The sequence below is a fragment of the Mugil cephalus genome, chromosome 15, assembly GCF_022458985.1.
Source record: "Mugil cephalus isolate CIBA_MC_2020 chromosome 15, CIBA_Mcephalus_1.1, whole genome shotgun sequence".
NCBI lineage: Eukaryota > Metazoa > Chordata > Actinopteri > Mugiliformes > Mugilidae > Mugil > Mugil cephalus.
In genome coordinates, this window is record NC_061784.1 from 2,211,608 (window position 1) to 2,238,111 (window position 26,504).

The 26,504-nt window shown below is 40.6% G+C and overlaps 1 protein-coding gene across 4 annotated transcripts in view; it reads left to right on the forward strand.

The window, feature by feature from the left end:
- The window catches only part of LOC125020806 (spectrin beta chain, non-erythrocytic 1), a 45,104-nt gene extending 20,143 nt beyond the window's left edge, over positions 1 to 24,961 (forward strand). For 2 of the 4 annotated variants that reach the window (XM_047606312.1, XM_047606313.1), the window contains exons 3-40: positions 4,793 to 4,944; positions 5,196 to 5,369; positions 5,657 to 5,748; positions 5,900 to 5,980; positions 6,897 to 7,012; positions 7,349 to 7,461; positions 7,542 to 7,729; positions 7,839 to 7,956; positions 8,206 to 8,364; positions 8,440 to 8,742; positions 9,589 to 9,742; positions 9,855 to 10,249; positions 10,348 to 10,611; positions 10,696 to 10,907; positions 11,150 to 11,287; positions 12,150 to 12,369; positions 12,516 to 13,052; positions 13,624 to 13,826; positions 13,934 to 14,024; positions 14,168 to 14,314; positions 14,509 to 14,772; positions 15,047 to 15,271; positions 15,375 to 15,464; positions 15,686 to 15,964; positions 16,059 to 16,189; positions 16,300 to 16,504; positions 16,606 to 16,980; positions 17,077 to 17,321; positions 17,426 to 17,564; positions 17,742 to 17,826; positions 18,247 to 18,443; positions 18,537 to 18,664; positions 18,776 to 18,851; positions 19,567 to 19,644; positions 20,615 to 20,793; positions 20,919 to 21,092; positions 21,227 to 21,269; positions 21,378 to 24,961. In XM_047606312.1, the coding sequence (XP_047462268.1) occupies positions 4,793 to 4,944; positions 5,196 to 5,369; positions 5,657 to 5,748; positions 5,900 to 5,980; positions 6,897 to 7,012; positions 7,349 to 7,461; positions 7,542 to 7,729; positions 7,839 to 7,956; positions 8,206 to 8,364; positions 8,440 to 8,742; positions 9,589 to 9,742; positions 9,855 to 10,249; positions 10,348 to 10,611; positions 10,696 to 10,907; positions 11,150 to 11,287; positions 12,150 to 12,369; positions 12,516 to 13,052; positions 13,624 to 13,826; positions 13,934 to 14,024; positions 14,168 to 14,314; positions 14,509 to 14,772; positions 15,047 to 15,271; positions 15,375 to 15,464; positions 15,686 to 15,964; positions 16,059 to 16,189; positions 16,300 to 16,504; positions 16,606 to 16,980; positions 17,077 to 17,321; positions 17,426 to 17,564; positions 17,742 to 17,826; positions 18,247 to 18,443; positions 18,537 to 18,664; positions 18,776 to 18,851; positions 19,567 to 19,644; positions 20,615 to 20,793; positions 20,919 to 21,092; positions 21,227 to 21,269; positions 21,378 to 21,590 (6,983 nt within the window). In that variant the 3' untranslated portion in view covers positions 21,591 to 24,961. The remainder of the gene's footprint in view (positions 1 to 4,792; positions 4,945 to 5,195; positions 5,370 to 5,656; positions 5,749 to 5,899; positions 5,981 to 6,896; positions 7,013 to 7,348; positions 7,462 to 7,541; positions 7,730 to 7,838; positions 7,957 to 8,205; positions 8,365 to 8,439; positions 8,743 to 9,588; positions 9,743 to 9,854; positions 10,250 to 10,347; positions 10,612 to 10,695; positions 10,908 to 11,149; positions 11,288 to 12,149; positions 12,370 to 12,515; positions 13,053 to 13,623; positions 13,827 to 13,933; positions 14,025 to 14,167; positions 14,315 to 14,508; positions 14,773 to 15,046; positions 15,272 to 15,374; positions 15,465 to 15,685; positions 15,965 to 16,058; positions 16,190 to 16,299; positions 16,505 to 16,605; positions 16,981 to 17,076; positions 17,322 to 17,425; positions 17,565 to 17,741; positions 17,827 to 18,246; positions 18,444 to 18,536; positions 18,665 to 18,775; positions 18,852 to 19,566; positions 19,645 to 20,614; positions 20,794 to 20,918; positions 21,093 to 21,226; positions 21,270 to 21,377) is intronic. The other 2 variants (XM_047606314.1, XM_047606315.1) reach the window with 1 other exon arrangement.
- The last annotated feature ends 1,543 nt before the right edge of the window (positions 24,962 to 26,504 follow it).

The window sequence follows — 26,504 nt, forward strand, 5'->3', positions numbered from 1 at the left end:
ACAAACACCAGCAAGCCTGTGGAGTTCATTTACAGGATTAATAAACATAAGCTGTTGAGACCTGATGTTCTATGGACAAATGCATCTATGTTTATTTAAAAGATGGCATATATTGCTTTCTTCAAAGATGTCTGTGAGCCTCTGCCCAGTGTTGGTGTTGTAACTGTCTCCATGTTATTCCCAAACATGATTCTAGCCATTATAAACTGCACAGACAAGATTAAGCCTGGCGGCATATTTGCTTGGATTACCTACAGATAATCATCACTATCAACAGTACCCAAGTATATTTGATGCTAAAATAGGAAAGCAGCAGCAGGCTAAACCTCACTACCTTCAATTGTAAAGAGTACACTGGCCGAGACAGGCCCTCATTCTACTCCCTCGCTCTGCCATATACTTAAAGCTTACCCACAGACACAAACATGTTCAGAGTGACTGGACATGCCCAAATATGCGTTTGAAACGTTTAGTGATGCCTCTACCTACTAATTTTAATCTTCCATTAGTAAACAATGGAGAAAATTTTTAATCACTTGTTTTTGTAGCTTGCGCACAAAGCGGCCCAAGAAGGGAAGATACTATGGAGTTCCTCGATTGTTGGGAGGTTTAAAACTCATTTCAATGTAAATTTGTGAAACTCAAATAAGAGTATATTTACCTCTTGGCCCAGCGGGCTTTTAAAGTAATTTAGTGGTAGGAGGAGAACAATTTAACATTTTAGTAGTTGATGAATCCTCTTCAGATGACATATACCTGCTGTCACCGCAAGCTCATATTAAACATGATATCATCACCTGACATGCACACACATTGGATTTATTATGAGGAAGCAGTTAGTTTATATGTATGGCCAGTCATTTCAGTCGGAGTCTTTGTAACAAAGCAAGAGGCAAGACTAACTAGTAATTGGTACACTCGGCTTCTAAAGCTCAGGTTTTCCCCCCTGACTCTTGTTGTTTGTTGTGTTATAGTGTAGCAGTAATGGCATGCTCCACAGGTATTTCGCATGACGTGAGACATTTGGCATCAAAGATGAAGGCAGGTTTGTGTTGCCATTATCTTTTCACACCTTAATCCACCAGTACATGTTCTGTTAAAATTAAACACTATCAAGCTTCCTGCTTTGAGGGCAGCGCAGTCTTATAAGTAGGTAAAAAAAATAACACCATTTAGACAAACATTATAATTGGCATATCCTCCTATACACTAACAACACAATCCACGGAATATCGCATTGTTAGAGAAAACGTCTGCCACGGCGACAGCTGATGACAAGTTTGTGTTCCCTTGTTATAAATAAGCAAACACACCAGAGACTGATGTGTGTATTTGTCTGTCTTGAATTCTTGTTCGGTGTCCTTGTTATTAGGAGTATAGCGCCAGCAGGGTAGTGTGTTTCTTCTTTGGGACCCCTGCCCACTGCCCTACTGCCTTCCCCTTAAAAGCTGGGTGCTGTCACAACATGAACAAGCCTCAGGAGGAATGTAGGCTCCTTCAAGTTACTCTATCTGTGTCAAAATTCCATATCTGTTGGCTCATTAAACTGCTTCAAAGTGATCAGTGGTCCTTTCAGTAATAAAATAATTTTTCAGAGTGGTGTTTGAAAAAGATGTGGAGAGAGACTAATCTGGTTTAACCAGTCTGCTCTTGACATCATAACTCCTATCTACCTGTACATCGTTTTGCAGTATGTAGAAAACAACCCAGGACTAAACTTAAGTAGGGTTGCCTGAATAGTTGTCTGATTACAAAGTTGTACCATCGTCGCGTCAGTGTACAGTATACTTGAGTTTCAGTAGGCCAGGGAAAAGATCCAATAGCTAAGATAACAAGGAGTGCCACTTTCTGCTTCAGCTTCACCCTTCCAAATATTTCTGTAGGCCAAGATGTTATCAGTGCTGTCAACACCTTTAACTATTCTTTCTATAGCTACCCCTTTTTCTTTTAATGTTGTATTTCTGTGACAAATACAGTTACATAGTTCTTTCAGATAGTATTTAGACTTTTACATTTCATAGCCCTGGAAACTTAATGGAAATTTTGCTTTTTTGCATGTGTCTACATTTAATAACTCATAATGACAATGCCAGAACATTGTAGATGTCCATTGGCATCATTACAGTTTGTTGTTTTTTTTTTTTTTGTTTTTTTTTTTGGCAAGTCTCTTCAGGCTCTGCACATCTGGATTGAGGTTAATTCTGAGTCTCTCTATCCATGCCTCTGAGAAGCACCCCCATAGCACAATGCCACCACCTGCTTTTCAGTGGTGTTAGTTAGGTGATGAAGAATGCCTGCTGTTTACTGGACATAATGCTTGGAATTCTGCCCCCTCAGTTTTTGACTTCACACAACAGCCATCCTTTTTCCTCACTCTGTCAAAATGCCTCTGTACTGTAAAGGCCAAATTCATGGAGTGCTATGAAGAGTCCATGTGTTTTAGAGCTTCTTCCATTCCATGAAATACGTTGGTAGAGGCTGCAAAGTGTGTTAATTCACGTAGATGTAGTTTTTGCACCTGTTTTTGAAATAGAATCTGTTGGTGTGGTCTGTCTGCATAGTTGCCGTTGATCAGATGGTAATCTAAGAACATCATATCTCTCTGTACTGCATGTTTTACACATAAGTTTGTTTGCTCTTAGACAGCGTGTAATGGATGTGCTCTAATCAGTTGTTACAAAACCATTAAGCAGGACAAGAGAGAGAGGTAAGACAGGGTGATGCAAAATGAGTAAATTATGCTGTACTGACTGCACACAGCTCCCACAGTCATATATGGTAAATAGTACTTACTGGTCCAGTAAAAAAAAGTTCATTGTCTTTTTGTCTACTACATTGATCTTGTTTTCTTTTCCTACCATTTCCAAGTCATCTTCCTGCCCTCTGCCACAGTGTAGACATTGACAGATAAACAACTTAATAAAAGATATTCTGACTTTACTGGATGATACTCGAGAGAAATATGAGTGAAGGAAAGGTAATCTGCAGTTCACTGGCATTTTATCCCTGAGCTAAGCTTACAGCAAACACGTCTTAGTGAATGTTTGTGGCATTGTGATTTTCATTTCATGGCTGTGAGATGGCCACAAAAGATACTGAAATGTGAGTCTCAACAAAGAAACTTAACGTTTGATAGGTGTGGCCTTCAGCAGTCTGCAGAAATCTGTGTTAGACCGCTCTGATTATACTTATCTGCCGTGAGGGGCATTTGTTTTAGAATTTCCTATTGCTTTGAACTTGTTATGCAAGTATATAACACAATATTACACACAAAACTGTAATCGTAACTGTATTTCAAAATGGAACCTATGTTGAATGTAGGCACAGAGGAAGCCCTTTCAATTTGCAACAGATCAAATGTTATGTCCTGTGGCGTTACTCCACCCTAGAAGACTAGAGAGATTTCAAAATCCCTTTTAGCTGACAGTTGGTAGTGGTTGATTACATAATTGACTGTCTTTAGTTACCCTGTCTCGTTTATCTCACATTACTTATGTTAGTCTAATAATGAAATAAATAACTAAAAACTTTAACAATTAATTCACTTTTAATATGACTATTTTAATCGTGCTGGCATACACAGTGCCATGAACTTGATATTTGAACTTGGCCTTTGGGTTGTTAATCTCAGTTTTAATGGTGCAATTGGATTTGCAAGGAATACTTTCTGTCAAACATCAATGATGCCTTTTCTTAAAGACTCATAAACATAAGTTTAAATGCTTGCATGTGGGTTATTACACATATTAATAATATTTGGTTAAACCCAAGAAGGAGAGGGACCACATTTGGGACAGGGAGTTTCTAGTCAAAATACCGAAACTTGTCCAGGTTAGTGAATTCCTTGATCCCTCAAGGCTACTTCGTTGCAAATTTGGACATGTTGTGGCTAAGATGCTCAGAGTGGTAAAGAACCTATAAACATATGGGCATACGAATGCTAAACATTTTTTTCAAATCCATATTCAGTGTGTTGAATTATGGTATGTTAGCTTGCTGATGATGAATGATCTGTATTAGTTTAAAGTTTTGTTTTGTTTTTTTTGGAGGTGCCTTGATAGATCACCTGGTCGTGTGGCACCCCATAAATTGATGATATTGCCTTGATCTTTGCCACATACATCCAATCCTGCTGGAGTGTAGACTGTACAAAAAAAAATATAATAGATGATTTTGTCTTCACCACAGAGCTGCTTTTCTGGTCTATTTTATGTCCACTTCAGAGTTGTTCTCTGTGTTATGTGCTGTGCAGTAGGTACAGTACTAGAATAGTCATTCCAAAAGGCAGTGAGACCTTGTATCCTAGAAATGAGGTCACCTTGTTAGGTGGTGGAGCAGGATTAGCTTCTTACTCCCCCAGTCCATATGTCTGAGCTGCTGTTACAGCTTAATTTATTGTGATCCTGCTCTTCGAATGTAATAACAAAGATACTCACTAAATATCACCTTAGTGTGCAAATTTCCATTGTCATGTTTCTCTCCTAAACTTACATAATTAGAGTAGTTGACAGTACACACACGAGTAGAGCCAACAGTCAGCTTTAATATGAAGAGTGAAAACCTCTTTCTAAGCTGTGATCCTGAAGACATAATGGCATAGCTTATCTGTGAGACAGACTTAAGTCCTTACGATTTCAAGTCACCTGTCTGCCGGGTGCAGCAATCCACATTCAAATTTATTTAGAGCAAAATTGATTCCCTTGTAAATATTTATTGAGGCCACTGTCAGCTGAGTCAATTGTAATATTGGCATAGTGTGACATCAACCTCCCTCTCTTTTTATCCTTTCCAGATGAGCGTGAAGCAGTACAAAAGAAGACCTTCACCAAATGGGTAAACTCTCACTTAGGCCGAGTGACCTGTCGCATTGGTGACTTGTACACAGACCTGCGGGATGGGCGCATGCTTATCCGCCTCCTGGAAGTGCTCTCAGGAGAACAGCTGGTCAGTATTGCATAGAAACCACCCTTTTCTGACCCTTGGTTAGGAGGAAGGAAATATCATGTGCTTCATTTCTTGTTTCCTTTTGTTACTTTCTTTTCCTGTGTTGAGTTGGGTTTTTTTGTTTGTTTGTTTTTAGTTTTTTTCCCCCTAATTCGTGATACATCCCCCTCCTTTCCCCTTCATGTGTTTTGTGATTACTTTGTTCAGCACTGTCAACCTAGGTTTCTTTCTTTTTTTTCTGTTCCCCATAGCCAAAACCTACTAAGGGCCGTATGCGTATCCACTGCCTGGAAAATGTTGATAAAGCTCTGCAGTTCCTCAAAGAACAAAAAGTCCATCTAGAGAACATGGGCTCGCATGACATTGTAGATGGAAATCACCGCCTCACCCTGGGTCTCATCTGGACCATCATCCTTCGCTTCCAGGTAACATATAAAATAGAGGTGATTTACCCACTCAACCCAACCATGTTGCTTAACCTCTTTCAAAGAGCAAGCATGAGTTTTGGCACTGGATTCTCTGCATGTAATTCAGCCTATTCTCAGGCAAACTCACAAAAGAGAGGATCATAGAGATTAACATTGCTCCATTTTCCCCCCCTGTTAAGTTATGAGAGTACTCTCATTACTTATTGTTTTTAACTGAATTGTGGTGTGGTTTACAAACAGATAATTGTGTTAAAATATCTGGATCTAAATAAATTCTCTGACAGATTCAAGACATCAGTGTGGAGACAGAAGACAACAAGGAGAAAAAATCAGCTAAAGATGCCCTGCTGCTCTGGTGCCAAATGAAAACTGCTGGGTGAGAAAAGAATGAACAATAGAAGAGGGGTGGAGGCAGGGATATGCAGTATACAGAATATTTGACCATACGTTTGACATACATGGTTAAACTTAGTTGGATCTTTCTGTGATGAGCTAATGATTAATGAATTCTAATCTTTAATCTGCAGGTATCCTAATGTCAACATTCACAACTTCACCACCAGCTGGAGAGATGGTCTGGCGTTCAATGCCATTGTGCACAAACACAGGTCATTGACTTCTTTCTGCACTTGATGTTCCCTGCTACAATAAAATGGCACCCCATAGGCATATACTATAAGTGATTTTAACATGTGGCTTTTACTTTAAAGTGAGACATTTTAGATATTATATTTTTTTGCTTAATGAGGTGCACCTGTCGCAGTACCATTAACCTTCTCTGGGGTGTTTTTATCCCCTTATCTATTTAGGTCTCCTACAGCTCCTCTCATTCTTCACTCTGCAGTATAGCTAAAAAGATGAAAATAAAATGGGAGTAAGATGTCCTAGATCACAGAAATAATAACCCACTTATTTTAGGAGCCCTGACTGGTAACTCAGTTGCACACCCTACTGGTAACAAGGCTGTTAGTAACTTTAAATGGATTTAAATTAAACTGTTAACTGAAATCCAGAGGTGAAATTTTAATTTCATACTTAATGCAGTGAAGATGATATTTTATACATGAATACCAACCTTGCATTCACTGAAGTTACTGAGTCATGGGGAAGTTCTATAAATGAACACGTACACTGAAATGTAGGCTATTATAATGTATAACGAGCTTTCCCTTGCTTCAGCAATGTGGCAGTTCAATATCTTTAACACAAAATTGTAAATTGTGTATGTTCATGTTCATGACGGCATATAGTTCAAATTTTCAAGCTCTCAACGTCCACATTCTTTTACATTCTTTTTAAATGTTAATTTACTCTTCTTATTCTTAAGGTTTTAATGGAATACAGGTCTCCAAACCAACTGTATACTTCACTACTACTAGAAACACTGATAATAATGTAAAAGAAGGGAAAAAAGACTTTTGTTTTCATAATGATGACTTTACCCTTTTCCGATGCTATTCACTTGTGTGCTCTCGTTGGCAATATATTGTTATTGAAACCATAAATATTCCACATCCTCTGCAGACCAGACCTGATTGAGTTTGACAACCTGAAGAGGTCCAATGCGCACTACAATCTCCAGAATGCTTTCAATGTGTCTGAGAAGGAACTGGGGCTTACCAAGCTGCTGGACCCAGAAGGTGAGGGGGTGGACACTGAGGGTAAAATCTGAAGCACTCCTGTAAGTCACATTGAAAGCCTGATGGTGTCCATTAAGGCACTAAGCCTAAAACAGATTGACCTTTGTTAGGCTATAGAGGATTACTTCAATTAATTATAGCTTAGACAACACTACATCACATGTCGGCTATACTGATGTCACGAAAAGCGTGTTCAAAGATGGAGATATTGTGACATGCCTTGTTCAGTTTTCTTTTAATATGGTTAATATGAATATTAATAATCTGATCAATAATAATGTTTACCAGATTAAAATTGTGGTGCTGATGGATCATGGTCTCTTTTTTGTTTTCCAGATGTTAATGTTGATCAGCCTGATGAAAAGTCCATCATTACCTATGTGGCGACCTACTACCATTACTTCTCCAAGATGAAAGCTCTGGCTGTAGAGGGCAAGAGAATTGGGAAGGTTAGCTGTTTGTATGTGTGATGTTGTGTGCTCCAAGACTATGCCCACCACTTGTTTCATAATTTTCCTCTCGACTGCAGGTGCTTGACTATGCTATTGAGGCTGACCAGCTGATAGAGAAGTATGAGACCCTGGCCTCAGAGCTGCTACAGTGGATTGAGCAGACCATAGTGACGCTCAATGACCGGCAGCTAGCTAACTCACTCACTGCTGTGCAGAATCAGCTCCAGGCTTTCAACTCCTACAGGACTGTGGAGAAACCCCCCAAGTAAGTACTAGCTGAATTAACTGACCCATGTCAAAACTTCATGTCCAGACGGATTCAAAATCTGAAGCTTATATCATATGGAAACAACAATACTGTCTTATCTCGGCAGATTTACAGAGAAAGGAAACCTGGAGGTTCTCCTCTTTACTATCCAAAGCAAGATGAGAGCGAACAATCAGAAAGTCTACATGCCAAAAGAGGGCAAACTTATATCTGACATTAATAAGGTAAGGGTTGTTTGAAGCAGCTATAATACACCCTTCCATCTCAAAATGTGAAAACAAATTGTCTGTTGTGATGCACTTAGTCTGTTATTGCAGGTTTTGGACTAAAATGTTCATATTCATATTTAAGGTTGTGTTATAACATCATCTTGCCTATTTAAAAGTAATTTCATTTCTCGAGATCATCAATATCATGGCCGTAATGTTACTTGATGATACAGACTGTGTTTTGTGTTTTCTATTATGTGACAGGCATGGGAAAGACTTGAAAAGGCTGAACATGAACGTGAGCTGGCACTGAGAAATGAGCTGATTCGCCAGGAGAAACTGGAGATGCTCGCTGCACGATTTGACCGGAAAGCAGCTATGCGGGAGACATGGCTCAGTGAGAACCAGAGGCTGGTGTCTCAGGTAAATTTTAGCTCCAGTTGCATTTGAATCATTGCTTTGAATACAATGACTACAAGACTATGTCTCTGTAATTAGGATAACTTTGGAACTGACTTGGGAGCAGTGGAAGCTGCCACCCGTAAACATGAAGCAATTGAGACCGATATTGGGGCATATTGGGAGCGTGTGGCTGCTGTGGAGGCTGTCGCCAAAGAACTGGAAGCAGAGGGATACCACGATGTTCGACGTATAACCGCACGAAGAGACAATGTTCTTCGACTCTGGGAATATCTAAAAGAGCTCCTGGCTGCACGTAGAGAGCGTCTGAATGCCCATCGTGACCTACAAAGACTATTTCAGGAGATGCGCTACATCATGGACTGGATGGCAGATGAGAAGGTAACACAAAGCAAACCATGTTTACACAACTTTGTGTACACATGGTGAAACGCACAGTGTTTGACTTTGACTGTTCCACCACTGCTTTTGTTCTCCCATTCTCTTGGCTGAGCTTTTAAATAACAAAAACTGTTTCCTAAACGCCCAATTAAAGTAGTTTTTGGAGGTTTAGTGTTTGCACTCAATGGCAGTAATTAGCTTCTGAAGGCCTGGCCTGATTGGTGTTGCCTATTATTGCTAGCTTGATGATTATGATGTTTCTGCCACCCTGAAAAATGGTATTGCCTGATTGCACAGCACATTACGGTTTGATTGCCATAGTAGATCATGTTAGCACTTGTCTGTTTCAAATAGTTAACCGTCTGCAGGATGATTCATTGTGCTATTCATGTCTTAGCTGGTGACATAGTGTCTATTTCCATGAGTTTGTGTTGAGTTCACCACAGTTGTAATTTCATCAGGACATGCCTTCATTGGCCATGAACATTTTACCATGTTGTTATAGTCAGTGTTTCTAAGATAAGATAAGGTAATCGTTTATTACAGTAGTAAGTATCATAGCTTGTAGTTGATGTTAACCATTGCTTGTTTTAAACTAAGTTGAAGGTAGCATGTTAGCCTCTCTTTTCAGCCCCAGCCTCAAAATCCCAGCAACTGCAAAACATAACTAATACAAAGTATTTATTATTTCAAATGTATTAATATCTTTATCAGTGATGCCCACTTTCATGCATCTTGTTTATTGACACAATGCCCAGCCTAGTTTCTGCCCTCCTTTTTATAGTTTTTAATCAAATAAAATAAGCATATATTCTAATGGATTGATTTTTTTTCTGTGTCTTTCAGGGTCGTCTACAGTCTCAGGATTGTGGTAAACATTTGCATGATGTATTAGACTTAATGCAAAAACACACTCTGGTAGAAGCTGACATTTCAGCTCAGGCAGACCGGATCAAGGCAGTGCAGGGAGCTGCAAAACGCTTCACTTCCTATGAACAGGGTAAGTCTTCAAACACATTTTTGTACATTTTCTGTACAGACCATGTCATTAGTCTGACCTGTTTGTGCACAATTTCTAAATGCCATGTGTTCCTTCCTTTTCTAATTGCCAGCCTATAAACCTTGTGAGCCTGGACTAGTAAGTGAGAAGGTTGACCTACTGGGTCAAGCCTATGAGGAGCTAGGTCAGCTTGCTGGGACACGCAGAGAGCGCCTAGAGGACTCTCGTCGTCTGTGGCAGTTCCTGTGGGAGATTGGAGAGGAGGCAGCCTGGATCAGAGAGCAGGAGCAGATCCTAGCTAGTGGAGATTGTGGCCGTGACCTCACTTCAGCTCTTCATCTACTAAGTAAACATGAAGCTTTCAGGGATGAGATGGCTGCTCGTTACGGTCCTCTCAGTAACAGCATTGCTGCTGGAGAAGCTTTGGTTCAAGAGGGACACTTTGGAGCCCCAGAGGTCACTGAGAGAATTCAAGACATTCGTGCACAGTGGACTCACTTGGAAGAGGTAAGTGTTTATCTACATTTGATTTTCTACAAGACAAAGATACTTTCTTCAAGTCTTAGTTTTCTGTATATAATTTTCATGTTTTTTGTACTTTTTAGACAACTAAGTTCAGAGAGCAGAGCCTTAAGGAAGCAGTGGCCCTGCACCAGTTTCAGACAGATGCCAATGATATGGAGGCATGGATTATGGAGACACTTAGACAGGTGTCCAGTCAGGAGGTGGGCCATGATGAATTCTCCACCCAAACTCTAGCTCGCAAACAGAGGGAGATAGAGGAGGAAATCCAGAGCCACCGACCCCTCATCGACTCCCTGCATGAGCAGGCCCAAGCACTGCCACAAGCCTATACATCTTCCCCTCAAGTATGTGTGCTTGATGTTTTTCTTTATGTCCTCAATGATGACATGTTGTTATTGATATTAAATTGCTGCTTTTGGTCACTAAAGGTGGAGGGTCGCCTACCTGCTATTGAGCAGCGCTATGAAGAACTCGAGTCTTTGTCAGCAGCTAGGCGTCAAGCCCTGGAAGGTGCCCTGGCCCTCTACCGCATGTTCAGTGAAGCTGGTGCCTGCCAGCTCTGGGTGGAGGAAAAGGAGCAGTGGTTAGATGGCATGGAGATCCCTACCAAGCTGGAAGATTTAGAAGTTGTACAGCAGAGGTTAGTCTGTTGATGAAGAAAGCCAGAATATTAATACAGCATGTTACTAGCTCAGTTTTTCTTGACTTAAATAATGAATGAATAAATCATGAGTATATCACTATGTTGCTCTAATCTTGTTCTTAAAAGTGCAATTTGTCATTCTTTTCAAATTAACTACTTTTATTTTTTTATGGAAATATCTAAATTCGATAGGACTTATCAGACGGAGGGAATTAATACTGGTCTCTTTCTGGATGCAGGTTTGAGACTCTGGAACCTGAGATGAACAACCTAGGCACTCGTGTAACTGATGTGAACCAAGTGGCTGAGCAGCTTCTAAGCTCAGACAACTGTAACAAAGACCAAATCAACCAGACAAGAGACCAACTGAACAACAGGTCAGCCCTAATGTTGAAAGCCTTTTAAATCCCACTACTTTATGCAGACAATCACTGACCAGCCACAACATAATGACCACTGTCTGGAGAAGTAAATAACATTGGCCATCTTGTGACAATTCAATGTTCTTCCGGGACCTGTTATTCCTATGGATGTGTCTTAAACATGTACCAACCTTCAAGACCAGACCAGACACCTCCAACCCATAGCACTCACTCCTTGATGGCAGCGGCCATCCCCAGCAAGATGCAGCCTGACACAGACACACACATAGAAACACTTTAGGAACAACTCAAAAAACATGAAATGTGAACCTGGACAGCGCAAGCGTTAACCTGAGACCTGTATCACAAGCAGGATTATGGGCTTAGCGAGGTAACTTCAGGTGCTTGGTTTTTATCTGCTCCCCTGTTCTTTTTACTCCAGAGGGGTTACATCTGGGGAAACAAGACTAATTTTCATACTCATGATTCATCTATGCAGCGCAGTGATTGGGTTTCGTAGCTTCGTTAAATGTTAACTAATTGAGCCATTGATGTGTAATTTGCGCATCGGTGCAATCTGCAATCCTTTACCATGCCTTATGGCGTCTCTTCGATGCAGCCGCGGTGTTTGACTTTTCCAGACTTCAAGTGAGATTGAGGAGAATCACTCTTTGCTCCTTTTTGCTGGGTTTTTGAGCTCGCTTCTTGATACAGGCCTCTGGTCTCCAAATTGACTAGATCCCAAACTGATCAAGTATCGGTGGGATGATCCACAGAGTCCTTCCCCTCAAATAATGGTCATAATGATGGGTGTATGTTTGTACCTAAAGTGAAGTGTGTTTATTGTTCATACCCTTGTATTTGTTATTGTCTCCAGGTGGAAGGAGTTTGAACAACTGTCTGGTCAAAAGAAACAAGCTCTAGAGTCAGCCCTTAACATCCAGAACTACCACCTGGAGTGTAATGAGATCCAGACTTGGATGAAAGAAAAGACCAAAGTTATTGAATCTACTCAGAGCCTGGGCAATGACCTGGCTGGAGTGATGGCTCTGCAACGCAAACTCACTGGAATGGAGAGGGACCTGGAGGCTATTCAGGTATGGAGAGGTGACAGGCAGTGGTTAAGGTGCTGGTGTGGCCACAGATCACACAATATAAAAACAAACCATAATAATAATAATCCATATGAGCTAAATACTGAGGTATTTGGTACTGATTTCTACATTTTCTTTGCTCTTTTAAGGGAAAATTGGATGACCTGAGAAATGAGGCAGAAAAGCTGGCTAAAGAACACCCAGATCAGGCTGGAGAGATCCAAGGACGTTTGGCTGAGATTCAAGAAGTGTGGGAGGAGTTGAATGATACGATGAAGAGACGAGAAGAGTCACTGGGTGAAGCCAGTAAGCTACAGGGTTTCCTTAGGGATCTGGATGACTTCCAGTCCTGGCTGTCCCGCACCCAGACAGCAGTGGCCTCAGAGGACATTCCCACTTCTCTGCCTGAAGCTGAGAGTTTGCTAGCCCAGCACGAGAGTATCAAAAATGAGGTGGATAACTATAAGGATGACTATGAGAAGATGCGGGCAGTTGGTGAGGAGGTGACCCAAGGTCAGACAGATGCCCAGCACATGTTCTTGGCCCAGAGGCTCCAGGCACTGGACACTGGTTGGCATGAGTTGCGTCGCATGTGGGAGAACCGCCACAGTCTTTTGGCCCAGGCCTTTGACTTCCAGAATTTCCTGAGAGATGCAAAGCAAGCAGAGGCTTTCCTCAACAGCCAGGTTAGGAAAACACTCTATGGACATGAAGCCTATCTCAGAGCTGTGGCTTCATTGGAATAACGACTTCTGACTTCAGTGGTTAATTGTTTAGCAGATAAGCAGATGCTGAATTCAAAGTTAGATAACTGTATGTGTATCCAAAATACTGTATATTACACTGCATATTGAGCTAAATAAGACTATAAATCTAATTCAGATTCCTTGTTGGACCATTTACCAATTATATCTTTTTCCATTGTTATTGAACATGAATAAATGCACATGATTAAATTGTAAACTCTTTATATACATAATCCCAACAGATCTAAACTGCAGTGGAGCTGTCCTTTTGTGTCAGCGTTAATTCCCACATATTACAAAATTTCGGTTCTAGAGATTTCAGTTCAAGTTCATTCACATAAGAGTTGACATTTAAAGAGAAATGGAGATAAATTTGTGCCTTGGTCTAAGGATGTTTGAATCCTTTTTCACTGCCTTGTACCCATTTGGAATGTTATTGTAAAATATGAGAGAATGTGGAGAAAATAGATTTAAACATTGCATGTTTACCATTCCTTTTGTTTCTGTGTAGGAGTACGTGCTGTCCCACACAGAGATGCCCAACAGTCTTCAGGCAGCAGAGGAGGCCATTAAGAAGCATGAGGATTTCCTCACCACCACAGAGGCCAGTGAGGAGAAGATAAATGGAGTGGTGGAGGCTGGACGGCGCCTCATTAATGACTCGAATGCAAACGCTGATAAGATCCAGGAAAAAGTTGATTCAATCCAGGAAAGGTTAGAGCAAAAGTGAAAAGAGGGGAACAGACTCATTACAGTTTAAAATTATTGTTCGATTAAATTTTTGAAGAGCAGATATTTAGCTCTCTGCTTATTTTCTTCAGGCATCGTAAGAATAAGGAAGCAGCGAACGAACTGCTGACCAAGCTTAAGGATAACCGTGAACTTCAGCACTTCCTCCAAGATGGACAGGAGGTAAAAATAGTATTCTTGCTCAATGAAATTACAACATAATGAATAATAAATAAATAAATAAAAAAATTCCAACTATCATATAGTCTTAAGAATCTGTGTTAATCTCTAATATGTCTATGTAAATATGTTCTTTTTTTCTGTAGCTCACATTGTGGATCAATGAGAAGATGTTGACAGCTCAGGACATGTCTTACGATGAGGCCAGAAATCTTCACAGCAAGTGGCAGAAACACCAGGCCTTCATGGCAGAGCTGGCCTCCAACAAAGACTGGCTTGACAAAATTGATAAGGTTGATAAACAGTTTCTTAGTTTCCATCATTAATTACATTTAAATACATTTATTGACATCCATACTTGAACAGCTACCTAGATAGCTGTTCATTCTTTTATCTCCAGATACTTTGGGGACAGTATACCAGCATTGATTAATGATTAATTAAAGGTTAATGGATTTATATTTTTATTGTGTCCTATTTCTGACAGGAGGGTCAAGTGCTTGTGGCAGAGAAGCCTGAGCTAAAACCTGTTGTTGAGCAGACCTTAGAGGACCTTCAGCGTCAGTGGGAGGAGCTGGAGAACACAACCCGCACCAAGGCCCAGTGTTTGTTTGATGCTAACAGGGCAGAACTCTTTACTCAGAGCTGCTCCGCTCTGGACGTCTGGCTGAAAAACCTTGAGGGTCAGCTGCATAGTGATGACTATGGAAAAGATTTAACCAGTGTAAACATCCTCCTCAAGAAGCACCAGGTAAACTACGCCGGAAAAGTGAATCAAAAACGTTGAAGAAATTCTGTTCAAATACAGAACTATAAAACTTGCCATCAAGTAATAAGAATTTTAACAGATTTTAAAACGACTCAAGAAATCTGCTTCAATGTAAAGATGGACTCAGAACATGCATAATATTTTCTTGTTTTACATTCTGACCTTTCGACTAAAGTTGCTGCAGCTGGCTTTATTTGCTTAGTGCAGGTAAAGGTTGTACCTTCTCATCTCTCATCTCTGTCCTGTCCCTGTGTAGATGCTGGAGCATCAGATGGAGGTCAGAGAAAAGGAGGTGCAGTCTCTGCAGTCTCAGGCTCTAGCGCTGTCACAGGAGGATGCTGGATTGGCTGAGGTAGATGGCCAACAAAGGCGTGTCATTGACAGCTTCTCCGGCCTTCAAGATCCTCTCAAACTGAGGAGACAGCGACTACTCGCATCCAAGGAAGCACATCAGTTCAATAGAGACCTGGAGGATGAAATTGTGAGAAGCAATATTTACTGTTTCCATAAATACATAACAAAGATAACCACATATAGAATATGTAAGGGTGTCTTTTGAACATTCAGTTCTGTTTTTCTCTCAGCTATGGGTGAAAGAGAGGATGCCCTTGGCTACCTCCACAGATCATGGAAAAGACCTGCCCACTGTACAGCTGCTTATCAAAAAGAACCAGGTACTCTTGTGATTTTTTGATGCATCATCCAACATTTAAATGACCAGAAATGTATTAGAATGTTGTAATGCAGGCAGCTTAGGAAGACAACGTGACTTACACTCATTATCATTTATGAATTATTAAATACTTTCTCTGTGTATATATCTAAGCAATATGATGAGCATAAATTCCAGTCACAGCAGTAAAAAAAATAACATATTGTCTTCTTTGTGAATCAGACATTGCAGAAGGAGATCCAGGGTCATCAGCCTCGCATTGATGACATTCATCGACGAGGCCAGACTCAGAGTCAGGTAGATGGTGAGAGACAGTCCGTTCTAGAGGAGCGCCTCGTTGAACTGAGAGACCTGTGGGACCAGCTGATTGCCGAGACAGACAAGCGCCACGCCCGTCTAATAGACGCAAATCGTGCCCAGCAGTTCTATGCTGATGCGGCAGAGGCAGAGGCCTGGATGGGAGAGCAAGAGCTGCACATGATGTCAGAAGAAAAAGCCAGGGTAAGTCGAGACATAGACACAGATTTGCTCTTAGTGCTTTTTTTCATAACCTTGTCTTAGAAGATAACTTGATAATTTCCTGTTTGTCTCTTAGGATGAGCAAAGTGCTCTAGTGATGGTAAAGAAGCACCAGACCCTGGAACAGGCACTTGAAGACTACGCTCAGACCATTCATCAGCTGGCCAACAGTAGTCGCCTCATGGTGACCAGTGAACACCCAGAGAGGTGGGAGAGAAGTTTTGAATGTTGAAGTCTCAACTGGGACCCATGCATTGTTATGTACAGAGCTGGACTCCCATAACCACTGATCCATCTGTCTCATTTTAATTAAACAGTGAAAGAATCACCTTAAGACAAGCCCAAGTTGACAAGCTGTACGCAGGCCTTAAAGACCTTGCTGAAGAGCGTCGTGGGCGGCTGCATGAGAGACTCCGTCTGACCCAACTGAAGCGGGAGATGGATGACCTGGAACAGTGGATTTCTGAAAGGGAGGTGGTTGCTGGCTCCCATGAACTAGGACAGGACTATGAACATGTCACAGTGAGTTTTCTCAGTCTTATGCTTTAGAGACACAAAAGCTCAAGAAAAATTAGCTGAATTAATTATGTTGCTTCCCTTTGCCCTAATTTTTGTTTCTGCAGATGCTGAGGGACAAGTTCCGGGAGTTTGCTCGTGACACCAGCACTATTGGCCAAGAGCGTGTAGATGGTGTCAATGGGTTAGCAGATGACCTGATTGAGTCTGGTCACCCAGAGAATGCCAGTGTAGCAGAGTGGAAGGACGGTTTAAACGATGCTTGGGCTGACCTGTTGGAGCTGATTGACACACGCACACAAATGTTGGCAGCCTCCTATGAGCTGCACCGCTTCCACCAAGATGCCATGGAGGTGCTTGGACGTGTAAAGGAGAAGAGGGAGGCACTGCCATCTGACCTCGGCCGTGATCTGAACACTGTCCAGCATCTACACAGACAACACAATACTTTCGAACATGACATCCAGGCCCTCAGTGGACAAGTCAGTCATCACTTAATAAAAACATCTTATATTAACTTACAGTGGCAGCATTTGAATAGAAAACTGAATGTCCCCCTTTCCTCTTTGAACCCATAGGTGAACCAGGTACAGGATGATGCAGCACGGCTGCAGAAAGCTTATGCTGGGGAGAAAGCTGATGACATTCACAGGAGTGAACATGCTGTGACGTCTGCGTGGGAGGGTCTCCTTGAAGCTGGACAGGCCCGAAGGCTCCTCCTGCTGGACACTGTGGAGAAATTCCGCTTCTTCAATATGGTGCGAGACCTCATGCTCTGGATGGACGGTGTCAACCTGCAGATTGATGCACATGACAGCCCCAGGTGAATATCATTTCATTCTTAACTTCACATTATCATAGTGAATGGTGCAACGATTACTGTCAGGTTTATATTTAAAATGTTATTTACTCTCTCTGTTTTGTCAGGGATGTATCTTCTGCAGGGTTGGTCATTGCCAATCATCAAGACATCAAATCAGAGATTGAGACCCGGGCAGACAGCTTTACTGCCTGTATTGAGATGGGGAATACTCTTATCAACAATAATCACTATGCATCTGATGAGGTATTTTACAATGGGTTACTTTACTATTGTTTTCTGTCAGAACAATGTATTTATACACGAAGTCATCAGTAGTTTTAGTTTTAAACAATAGTTTAAAAGGACCATAAAACATGATTTTCAGTGTCTGCTTACATAATGCCTCAAGCTTCTCCTTAGAGAATGTTTCTTGATCCACAGATTCGAGAGAAACTTGTACAACTCCAGGAAAAGAGGGACCAAATCAACAAAAAGTGGCAAGATAAGATGGACCATTTACAAATTGGTATGCAGGCTTATGTTGTTCAATACATTGGGTATAATTGTGGAATGGCGAAAGAGATACAAGGGGCACATTACTTCAGGCTGTAGATGACTAAATAAATAACAACTGGTATATCCAAACTGGAGGTGTTCAAGATGCAAATAAGGGACAAATAAGGGCAGCTGTTCATATTGTACAGTATTTCACAGCTCTTGAAAGTCATAGTGATTTGTGAGATAAATGCTACAAGTTATTACACAGTGCTCTTTCATTTCCTGCCCCCCTTTGGTCTGTGAATCTCTGCAGCCTGTGTTTTTGATATTGTTGCTCTAAAAATGCCCCAAGTGAGTCACTGGATGTTTATACTGTATTTCTTAATATCTCATTATGTCTTTCCTCTCACTCTCCCTTTTTTCTGAAATCTGCCTCTCTTCGCGATAGTACTGGAGGTGTTGCAGTTTGGACGTGATGCCTATGTGGCAGAGTCGTGGTTGGCAGGACAAGAACCTTTGGTGCGAGCTGCAGAGCTGGGCTCAAATGTGGATGAGGTAGAGAGCCTAATTAAGCGTCATGAGGCCTTCGAGAAACTTGCTGCAGCTTGGGAAGATCGCTTTGTTCTACTAGAGAAACTCACTACAGTAAGCAGAGATATTTGCTTTGTTCTGGAGTGCCCTGGTTTTTGCAGAATGTTAATTTAGGCAAGGCAACTACTGAATTCCCAATCGTTTTAGCTTGAGGAGCAGGAGATGCAGAGGAGGCGAGAGGAAGAGGAGAGAGCACGGCGACCGCCTACACCAACACCAGAAGAAGAAGTGGCACAATCTGAAGCAGAAAGTCAACCACATGATTCTGCTGCAAGGTGAACCAAAGGGGTGTTCGGGAGACAGAACAGTGTTGGTGATCAGCAAAAATAAACTTTGTTGTTGTTTTAATTTTTAATTGACACACTTCCTCTTTCACTCACATGTAGAACCAGTCTGGACCAGACCACCCTTAATCAGCCAGTGTCTGTTAATGGAGTGCACAGTGACAATGACACATCGCAGGTGAGACACGTTTTGTACATTCATATACTTTTAAAGGTGTCACTGTTTCTGCTCTGGCATGTAGCAGAGTATGTTTCCGGTGAAATTTAACTTTTAATACATTGTAATATCTTTTCTGTGTTGTCTTGCCATCATATTATAAATGTTATGAGGTGAATTTATAAGATATGTCCCACATACACTATGTGTGTCTTGGTACGTAGTGTACATGTTTCTGTTTGTCCCTGTCTTTTGTGTGATCAACCACAATCAGCAGTGTTGTTCTTTAAGGTCAATAAATGATTTGTTTTAATATTTAAAGAAAGACTGTTTTTACTAGAGTGGCCACAGTGTTTGATGTATGAAGGGAAATGATACACAGTGTGTTCAGCAATGCTTTACGTTGTGGAAACATGGTTTTGGTGAGTTATTGTTGAATCAATGCCACCACCAGCGGGTTCCAGAGGAAATTCATCCACACCTCAGGAGCATTGATTCAACTGAAAATGGCACTGGAATAAAAAAGCATCTGCTGACTTCACGTGTTTCAGAAGTGATGAAGTCAGTCCACTCTAGCTGCATGTGAAAATGACTGTACTAAATCTATGCTTAGGTCTGCAGCATGTTCAGAGACTGGATCAATGACAGAGATACCCGTTCTGTTAACTGAACTAGAAGATCAAGTTTCAGCCACAGACGAAGACTTCTTAACAATTTCTTATTGCGTTTTTACCAGCAGTCCTTATCGCAATCGTTGTCAGTGGGAAAGAAATCAGAGCCTAAACGTGTGTGTAAGCCAAAGCAGCTGGAGCGTGTGAGTACCAAGCCGTGGTCAGCTTTTGTAGCTTCCCCTCGCCCTCCGCTCTGCTCCTGGTCAAGTGCAGTGCCTCTTCTATGGAGAAGCCATTGCTCTCTGTCACAGATGCACCATTGCTTATTCATGAGCTACACTGTTTCATGAATTGGTTCCATTGCTGTTTAAAGGCATGAACACATTGTTTTCCAATATGTTGAAGCCTGCTGTTGTATATGTGTTCTTATTGACCAGGACAGGAGTAAATGTAAATGTGGACCCCAGAGTAAATGTGGTGACAACTGTAGCTGTTCGCTATATTTTATATGTTGCTCGTTTTAGTCTTTCCTTTATATATGTACGTTCACACTTTGAGTGTGAACATAATTTGATGGAGTCATCTGACAGTGTTTTTGTAAAAAGGTTTTGAATGGGCACAAATGTCTCCTTAGCTGATCCTTCCTACTTCTTTTGAGCTTTCCTGTCGTCTGTGGATTTGTTAAGAGTCATATGGTAAAGGCAGAATACTTCACTTCAGAGATTTCAGTAATCAAGTAATAAGAATTGACTGGTAACTGAACGTGTCTCTGTACGTTTTTGTCTTTGTTTGTGTGTTGCACTGTATTCATTGACAGGTTGAATTTTAGTCTAAATTACTACTATTATTTGTATTCAATAAGTTGGACTCTGTTCATAGTAAGTCTGATATCAAGTTTTTTGTTAGACATTTTAAGTGATTGTGTTGATTGAAGCCTGGAAGTTTCTTACACTATATACTAATACTACGTCTTATCCGTGTGAGAGAATTGTGCAATGTGCAAGTACTCTGTGATTATGTGGTTATCAGAGGTGATCACACGGTGCCGTCAAAGTGCACGTCATCCCAGCTTTTCATGTATGGCTGTGAATGGCTGCTTTGCTCCCCACTGCTCCTAACGACTTTTTTTTCTACCTCCTCACCCAATCATTCATGTGCTGGTTTGAACCCCAGGGCTCGGAGTCCGAGTCAGTAAATGGTCCAGGCAGAGACAGCGGGCTGGCATCATCTCGCCTTGAGCCGTCTGCCACGTTACCCAGCAGGGGTGGAGCCGAATCTGAGCCAGAGACCATGGAGGGGATGCTCTGTCGAAAACAGGAGATGGAATCTCACAGCAAAAAGGCAGCTAGCAGGTGAGTAACTCTGAGACGAGTTGGTCTCATGCATTATGTAAGAATGAAAGAGTCCAAAATATTATGATTCACTATTGATTCACTAATGTTTAATGCACAACACTGACCTTTCTTTTTCTTAATAGGTCATGGCAGAATGTCTACTGTGTGGTAAGGAAAGGAAGTCTTGGTTTCTATAAAGACAGCAAGAGTGCGAGCAACGGTATTCCATACCACGGAGAGGTTCCCATCAGCTTGGGAGAGGCTGTGTGTGAAGTAGCACATGACTATAAGAAGAGAAAATTTGTATTCAAGCTCAGGTGAGAAAAGACGCAAAGAGAAAACACTCTGCACACTTGTTTTGCTTTGTTAAATCTAACTGGGAGCTCTATATACAGATCTCTGTTCAGCCATACTAAGAATGATAACATTTTAATCAACCATGTGTCTGCAGGCTAGGGGATGGAAAGGAGTATCTGTTCCAAGCAAAGGATGAGGTGAGATATACACAACAGAATTATGCAGCTAAAATCAATCAATACAAATGTTTTTGGTGGATTAATAACAAGTAAGTAAGCTGAGTACTTCTTTTTGTCTGTTGAAAGGCGGAAATGAGCTCCTGGATTCGCTCCATCATCAGCTCCATTCCATCAGGGTCGTCAGACTCACCTGGAGGTCCGCGGCCTCTTAGTCGTGCCATGACAATGCCTCCCATCTCCCCCAGCTCAGGTGAAGGTGGAGGCGTTACCATGCGCAACAAAGAGGGGAAAGAGAAGGATCGTGAAAAGAGGTTCAGCTTCTTTGGCAAGAAGAAATAGAACACCTGTAAAATCATCAATGGAAACAACATTTGTTAGAATTGAGACTGAGGCAGATGGAGAGAAAAGTACAAACAGGTCATACAAACACACTGCTCTCAGTGCAGGCCCCAAGGAGTTTGTTGTCAGCTACGTTGTGTGGCTTACAGAACACTTTTTTCTTTTTCTGATTCTTTCCCTCGCCGGTTTTAACTGTTATTTACTTTTACGTTCATCCAATCTATGAAAACCGAAGAATGAAAGCCCTCATCCAGTTCTAGACAGCAGAGCTCATTAAAGCGTCCATGTCAGTGGTTGTCATTAACAGGGATCTAGGCTCAGTCCAGTTCCAGTACAACAAACTGGCTCTTCTTCAGCAGGAATATGTTCTCTTCAGAGAGTCTAGGCTGGCTGAGCCGTACTGCTGCTGTATCTCAAATAAAGCAATGGATGGTGGCTTTCCACTCTGCTGCACACTGGTTTTATTTCCCTACTTTCAGACCTTCTCTTCGGGGAAGAATCATATCAGTCCTTTTTCTGTTCTTGGTATTGATGTTATTAACCTGATCAATATTATTGATATTATTATTACTATTTATCTTTTGCAATTGCTGGTTTGAGAAAACTAATTAATTTGACAGTAGATAATCTTGACTTATGTTGTGGAGAGAAATTTGGTTAAAGTAGTGGAGAATGTAGGGCTTGCCCTTGTATGTATTTTTTTTTCTAGGAATGACAGTTTATGAGGTGTTTTGACAAAATAAAGCTCATCAAATTTTAGCAGTGTGCAGTAAATGATCACACGTTTCATTGGGAAAATAATATATATATTTAATAAGTGGTTTTATTTTTTATTTTATCTCTAATTTTGCCTGTATTTGATTCTTTCCTTTGAGTGATCTTTTCTGCTTGATTTTCATCATCTTTCTTTCTTTCTTTCTGTACAAAGCAGAGAAGATTAGTTTTCTAGTGTGTGTGTGTGTGTGTGCGTGTGTGTGTGTGCGTGCGTGCGTGCGCGTGTGTGCGCGTGAGTTGTGGTGCTGTGGATTTTGCATGTTTATGTTATTCCTGATTAAACGTGGCCGGATGGATGCTGCTTTACGGGAACTCGTATGCAGATGAAAACCAGACACAAACACAAAGTAATTATACCGGAATGATTTAATAACATTTGCTTCTCTTTTCTTTTGGTTTTAAATTTTGATAAAACTGACATAATAATTACGTTCCTCAAGACCATTACTATTTCTGTTTTAGTTGCCTAATTTCTGTTCTCTCTCTATCTTTCTACTGGTGTGAAGGCATGGGGGAAGTTTATAGATAAAAAGCTGAAGCACATTTTTTGTGGCAGACCACGGGGACACGAGCAAGACAGATGGACAGCTGACAGATGTCATTACAGATAAAGTGAAGGCTGTGGAAGTGAGAGAAGGTAGATGGTGAAGAGTGAGCTTTCAGGTAGACTTGAGCCTTAATTGAACCCACTAAAGATAACCCTTTTTCCAAACCCACCCTCCATCTAAACGATCTTCAAGGAAGTTTTCACAGTACAAAGATGAGATTGTTAGAAATGTGCCCTGTGGCAATGACCTAATGTATGTCAGTGGATTATATATATATATGCAGGTATAAGTAACAATAACCCTGGACTCTGCTCACCAGTGACGACGGAGAGGGAGGGTCCTAAATTAGATGAGCTCTTGCATATGTGGCATGACTTCATGTAGGATTATACTAGTAAGTGTTTAATCTTTGCCATCTATTCTCTTCTGTGTCGGTGTAACATGAGATCACTCCATATTTCAAATTGGAGAGAAACTTCTTTTGTGTAATTGGGATACAATAAATCAAAACAATAAGATTGCTATTTAGTATTGTTAATGAAAAATGTTGTTTGTACGTTCCTTCTAAAGTCTGAAATAGCATTTACAGGATATTATGAATGTAGCTCATTTTTACATGAATATCTTGTGACTACTGAATTGATTATTCAAGACGGTCACTAAACACCAAGTGTTTCTTTGCTGTTAATACGGTAAAAATGCAAGACTGAAAAAATGGTTCTGAAATCAAGGGTTTTTGAGAGAAAGTATTTGTAATAGATTACATACGGAAGGTATCTCTTTAAAGCTGGTCATTGCCTGACTAAGTAAACCTTGCCTTGGAGGAGTGATTGGTTCAAAGGAATGTCACCAAACTGATAGCACAACTACTGACTGGAACTTTAAACATGTCGGCCTTGTTTTCCACTTCAAACAAATATATTGCTGCTCAAAACAGAGAGGAGAAATATCTGAAGATACACCTGGTCCAAACACTTTGCTTTGTCCGTGGGACTGAGCTCCCAGTTTGCTTGGCCTAAACTACAATCTGGGAATTGGGTTAATAGGGTGATTTGCATACATAAGTGAGCCAACACAGTTTGTGTACATTGCGCAGATGTTTGAATGGAGGAGTCATTCTTTCCCAGTGGATGAGCTGTTTTAGTGACTTCTGCTCTGGACATCCATCACAGCAAGATGTTAGGGAGCTCAAAGGTCAAATATTTTCTTATCAGCTCAATTGAATGTGAATAATTCAAATAGTTTGGCCAAATTGGTCACGTGAAGCAAAAATACTACTCATACTTGACATAAGCGCTCTCTCCTTCTCTTTCCCACACATTAACACTGTACTGTATATTTAATGCAGAATGACCCTGGCAATCCAGTCTCGTGGAAATGTCCTCAGCTGGCTGTGATTCGATGTTGCATATGGCATCCTTTTAAAATAACATTGTGCTACCAGTGAACTTTTGACCAGAACATGGAAAGTATGTGTTATTGATGTCAAAGGGATATGTTTTTTTCTTTCTTTTTTTTTTCTTTTTTTTTTTCTTCTTTTAGTACTTGGAACAATGGAGTACTTAATGAAGAAAAAAGACTTTTACTTGTTAAGAATTAGATGAGCGGAAACAGACTGGTGACAATTTGAGCTTCCTTTTGTAGAAGAAGGCAGGATATTTGCTGGCTAGTGGGAGCTTGTGTTTTTTCATTCAGTGGTCTGTCTTGCAGCATTTGATAAGCCTGTCCACCTACCTTAATTTCTCATTACTTTTGACAAATGTCTGTTCCTTCCTCTGTAAGTCAGAGTTGTTAATACCACTACTATTATTAATTGCTATTATTATCATTATTGCTACTGTTGTTACTATTACTACTACTGTTACTAATGCAAGGTATTGCAAAAGTTATAACTGCTGTCCATTTTCAGGTACGTGTCTGTAATACCAGACCCTTCCACACGATGTCAGTGTGCTGTGGAGCATTTTCATTACGAATCGAAAATAATGTTTGTTGACTCGTGTATCTACATCTAATATTAGGAATAATAAAACATGGTTTAATCAAGAACATGATGTTGTGTGGGATATTTTTGATCATTAAAAAAAGATGATGTGGCCACTGTTACTTTACTCTGTTAAGTTCACAAGAAGGAATAAGTTGTCTGAATTGTTGCAGAGAAACTTAAAAGACACTCGCAAGTAAATGGTCTTGCTTTTATATAGCGCTTTTCCACCTACTAAAAGGTACTCAAAGCGCTTTTACAGTCAGAGACACATCCTCCCATTTGCTCACACAAGCACACACACATTCACACACCAGTTGCACTGGGAGCAACTGGAGGTTCAGTGTCTTGCTCAAGGACACTTGAACCAGGGATCGAACCACTAACCCTCCAGTTCATGGAAAACCGGCTCTACCTACTGAGTCCACTGACAGGTCAAATAAATAACACAAATTATCTTGTTATCATGGTACCTGTGAGTGGGATATATTGGGCAGTAAATTAACATTTTGTCCTCATGGTAAAGAAACAAAGGGCAAGTGGAAGGATTTGAGTGATTTACCAGGACCAAACTGCGGTTAGACGACTGGATTAGCTGTTGACTTGACCTCCACATTCCCCACATCTCAACAGGTGATGCTTTTCACATGAACCACACAGGACATTCATTCATTCATTTCCTGCAACTGCTTGATTGACTGAAGATTGATGTTGGTTTCTCCATAGAGTTTATTTCTTTGATGGTTCAGCTCAGTCATCCACTGGGCTAGCCAAAAATAAGTTGAAGAGATATTGATTCTAGGCCAAAACTTTGTGAGCCAATATGAAAAATGAAAAATGTCAAGACATTTTCCCACACAACCCCTGAATAAATGTTGAAAATGGTCATGCTATGATTTTCCCATTCCATCTAGTCCTAGTCTGGCCTTCCCACAAATCCTTCCAGTGATCTTCAGTTTATATTAGACATAGGCGCAAGATTTATTCTTGGAGTTTTTTTTTTTAATTACATTTAGATTTTAAGTTTAAATGTGCATATGTTGTTTTATGGCCCTACATTAACCTGGCAAATTAGATCTCCTGCAGGAAGTGCAACTCGACAGTTGACAGTGAACCACAAGCAGGTAGCAGGAGCCTAAAACTAAAGCAGCTAAATGGCATTCGGCCAGATTAGTCACGTGATTTTCATATACCAACATGACAAGCATGAAAAAATGTCCATGATTCAAGATCTCCTGGTGCAACAAACTAATATTTAAAGTTATGACCCGGCTCCAGGGCTGTAACATAAAGTGGAAACAGACAACAGTTACAAAAATAAAGTGTTTATAACATTTTAAAATAATAACAACAATAATAATTAAATTTCAATATGGTGAGCCTCCACAGCTAGTATGGGTAGAAGTGTTTTATCATAAATATTTTAACAGATATTTTAATTTAACAAACGAAAACATGTGTCTGGGTTGCAAATTACACCATATTTATTAACGAACAGAGTAAGATTGTCAGTTTTTTATATATAACGTTTATATAATATATATAACATTTATTTTTATTTTATAAGTCATATGGTAACGCCACACAGTCACCAGTAGGGGGCGCAGG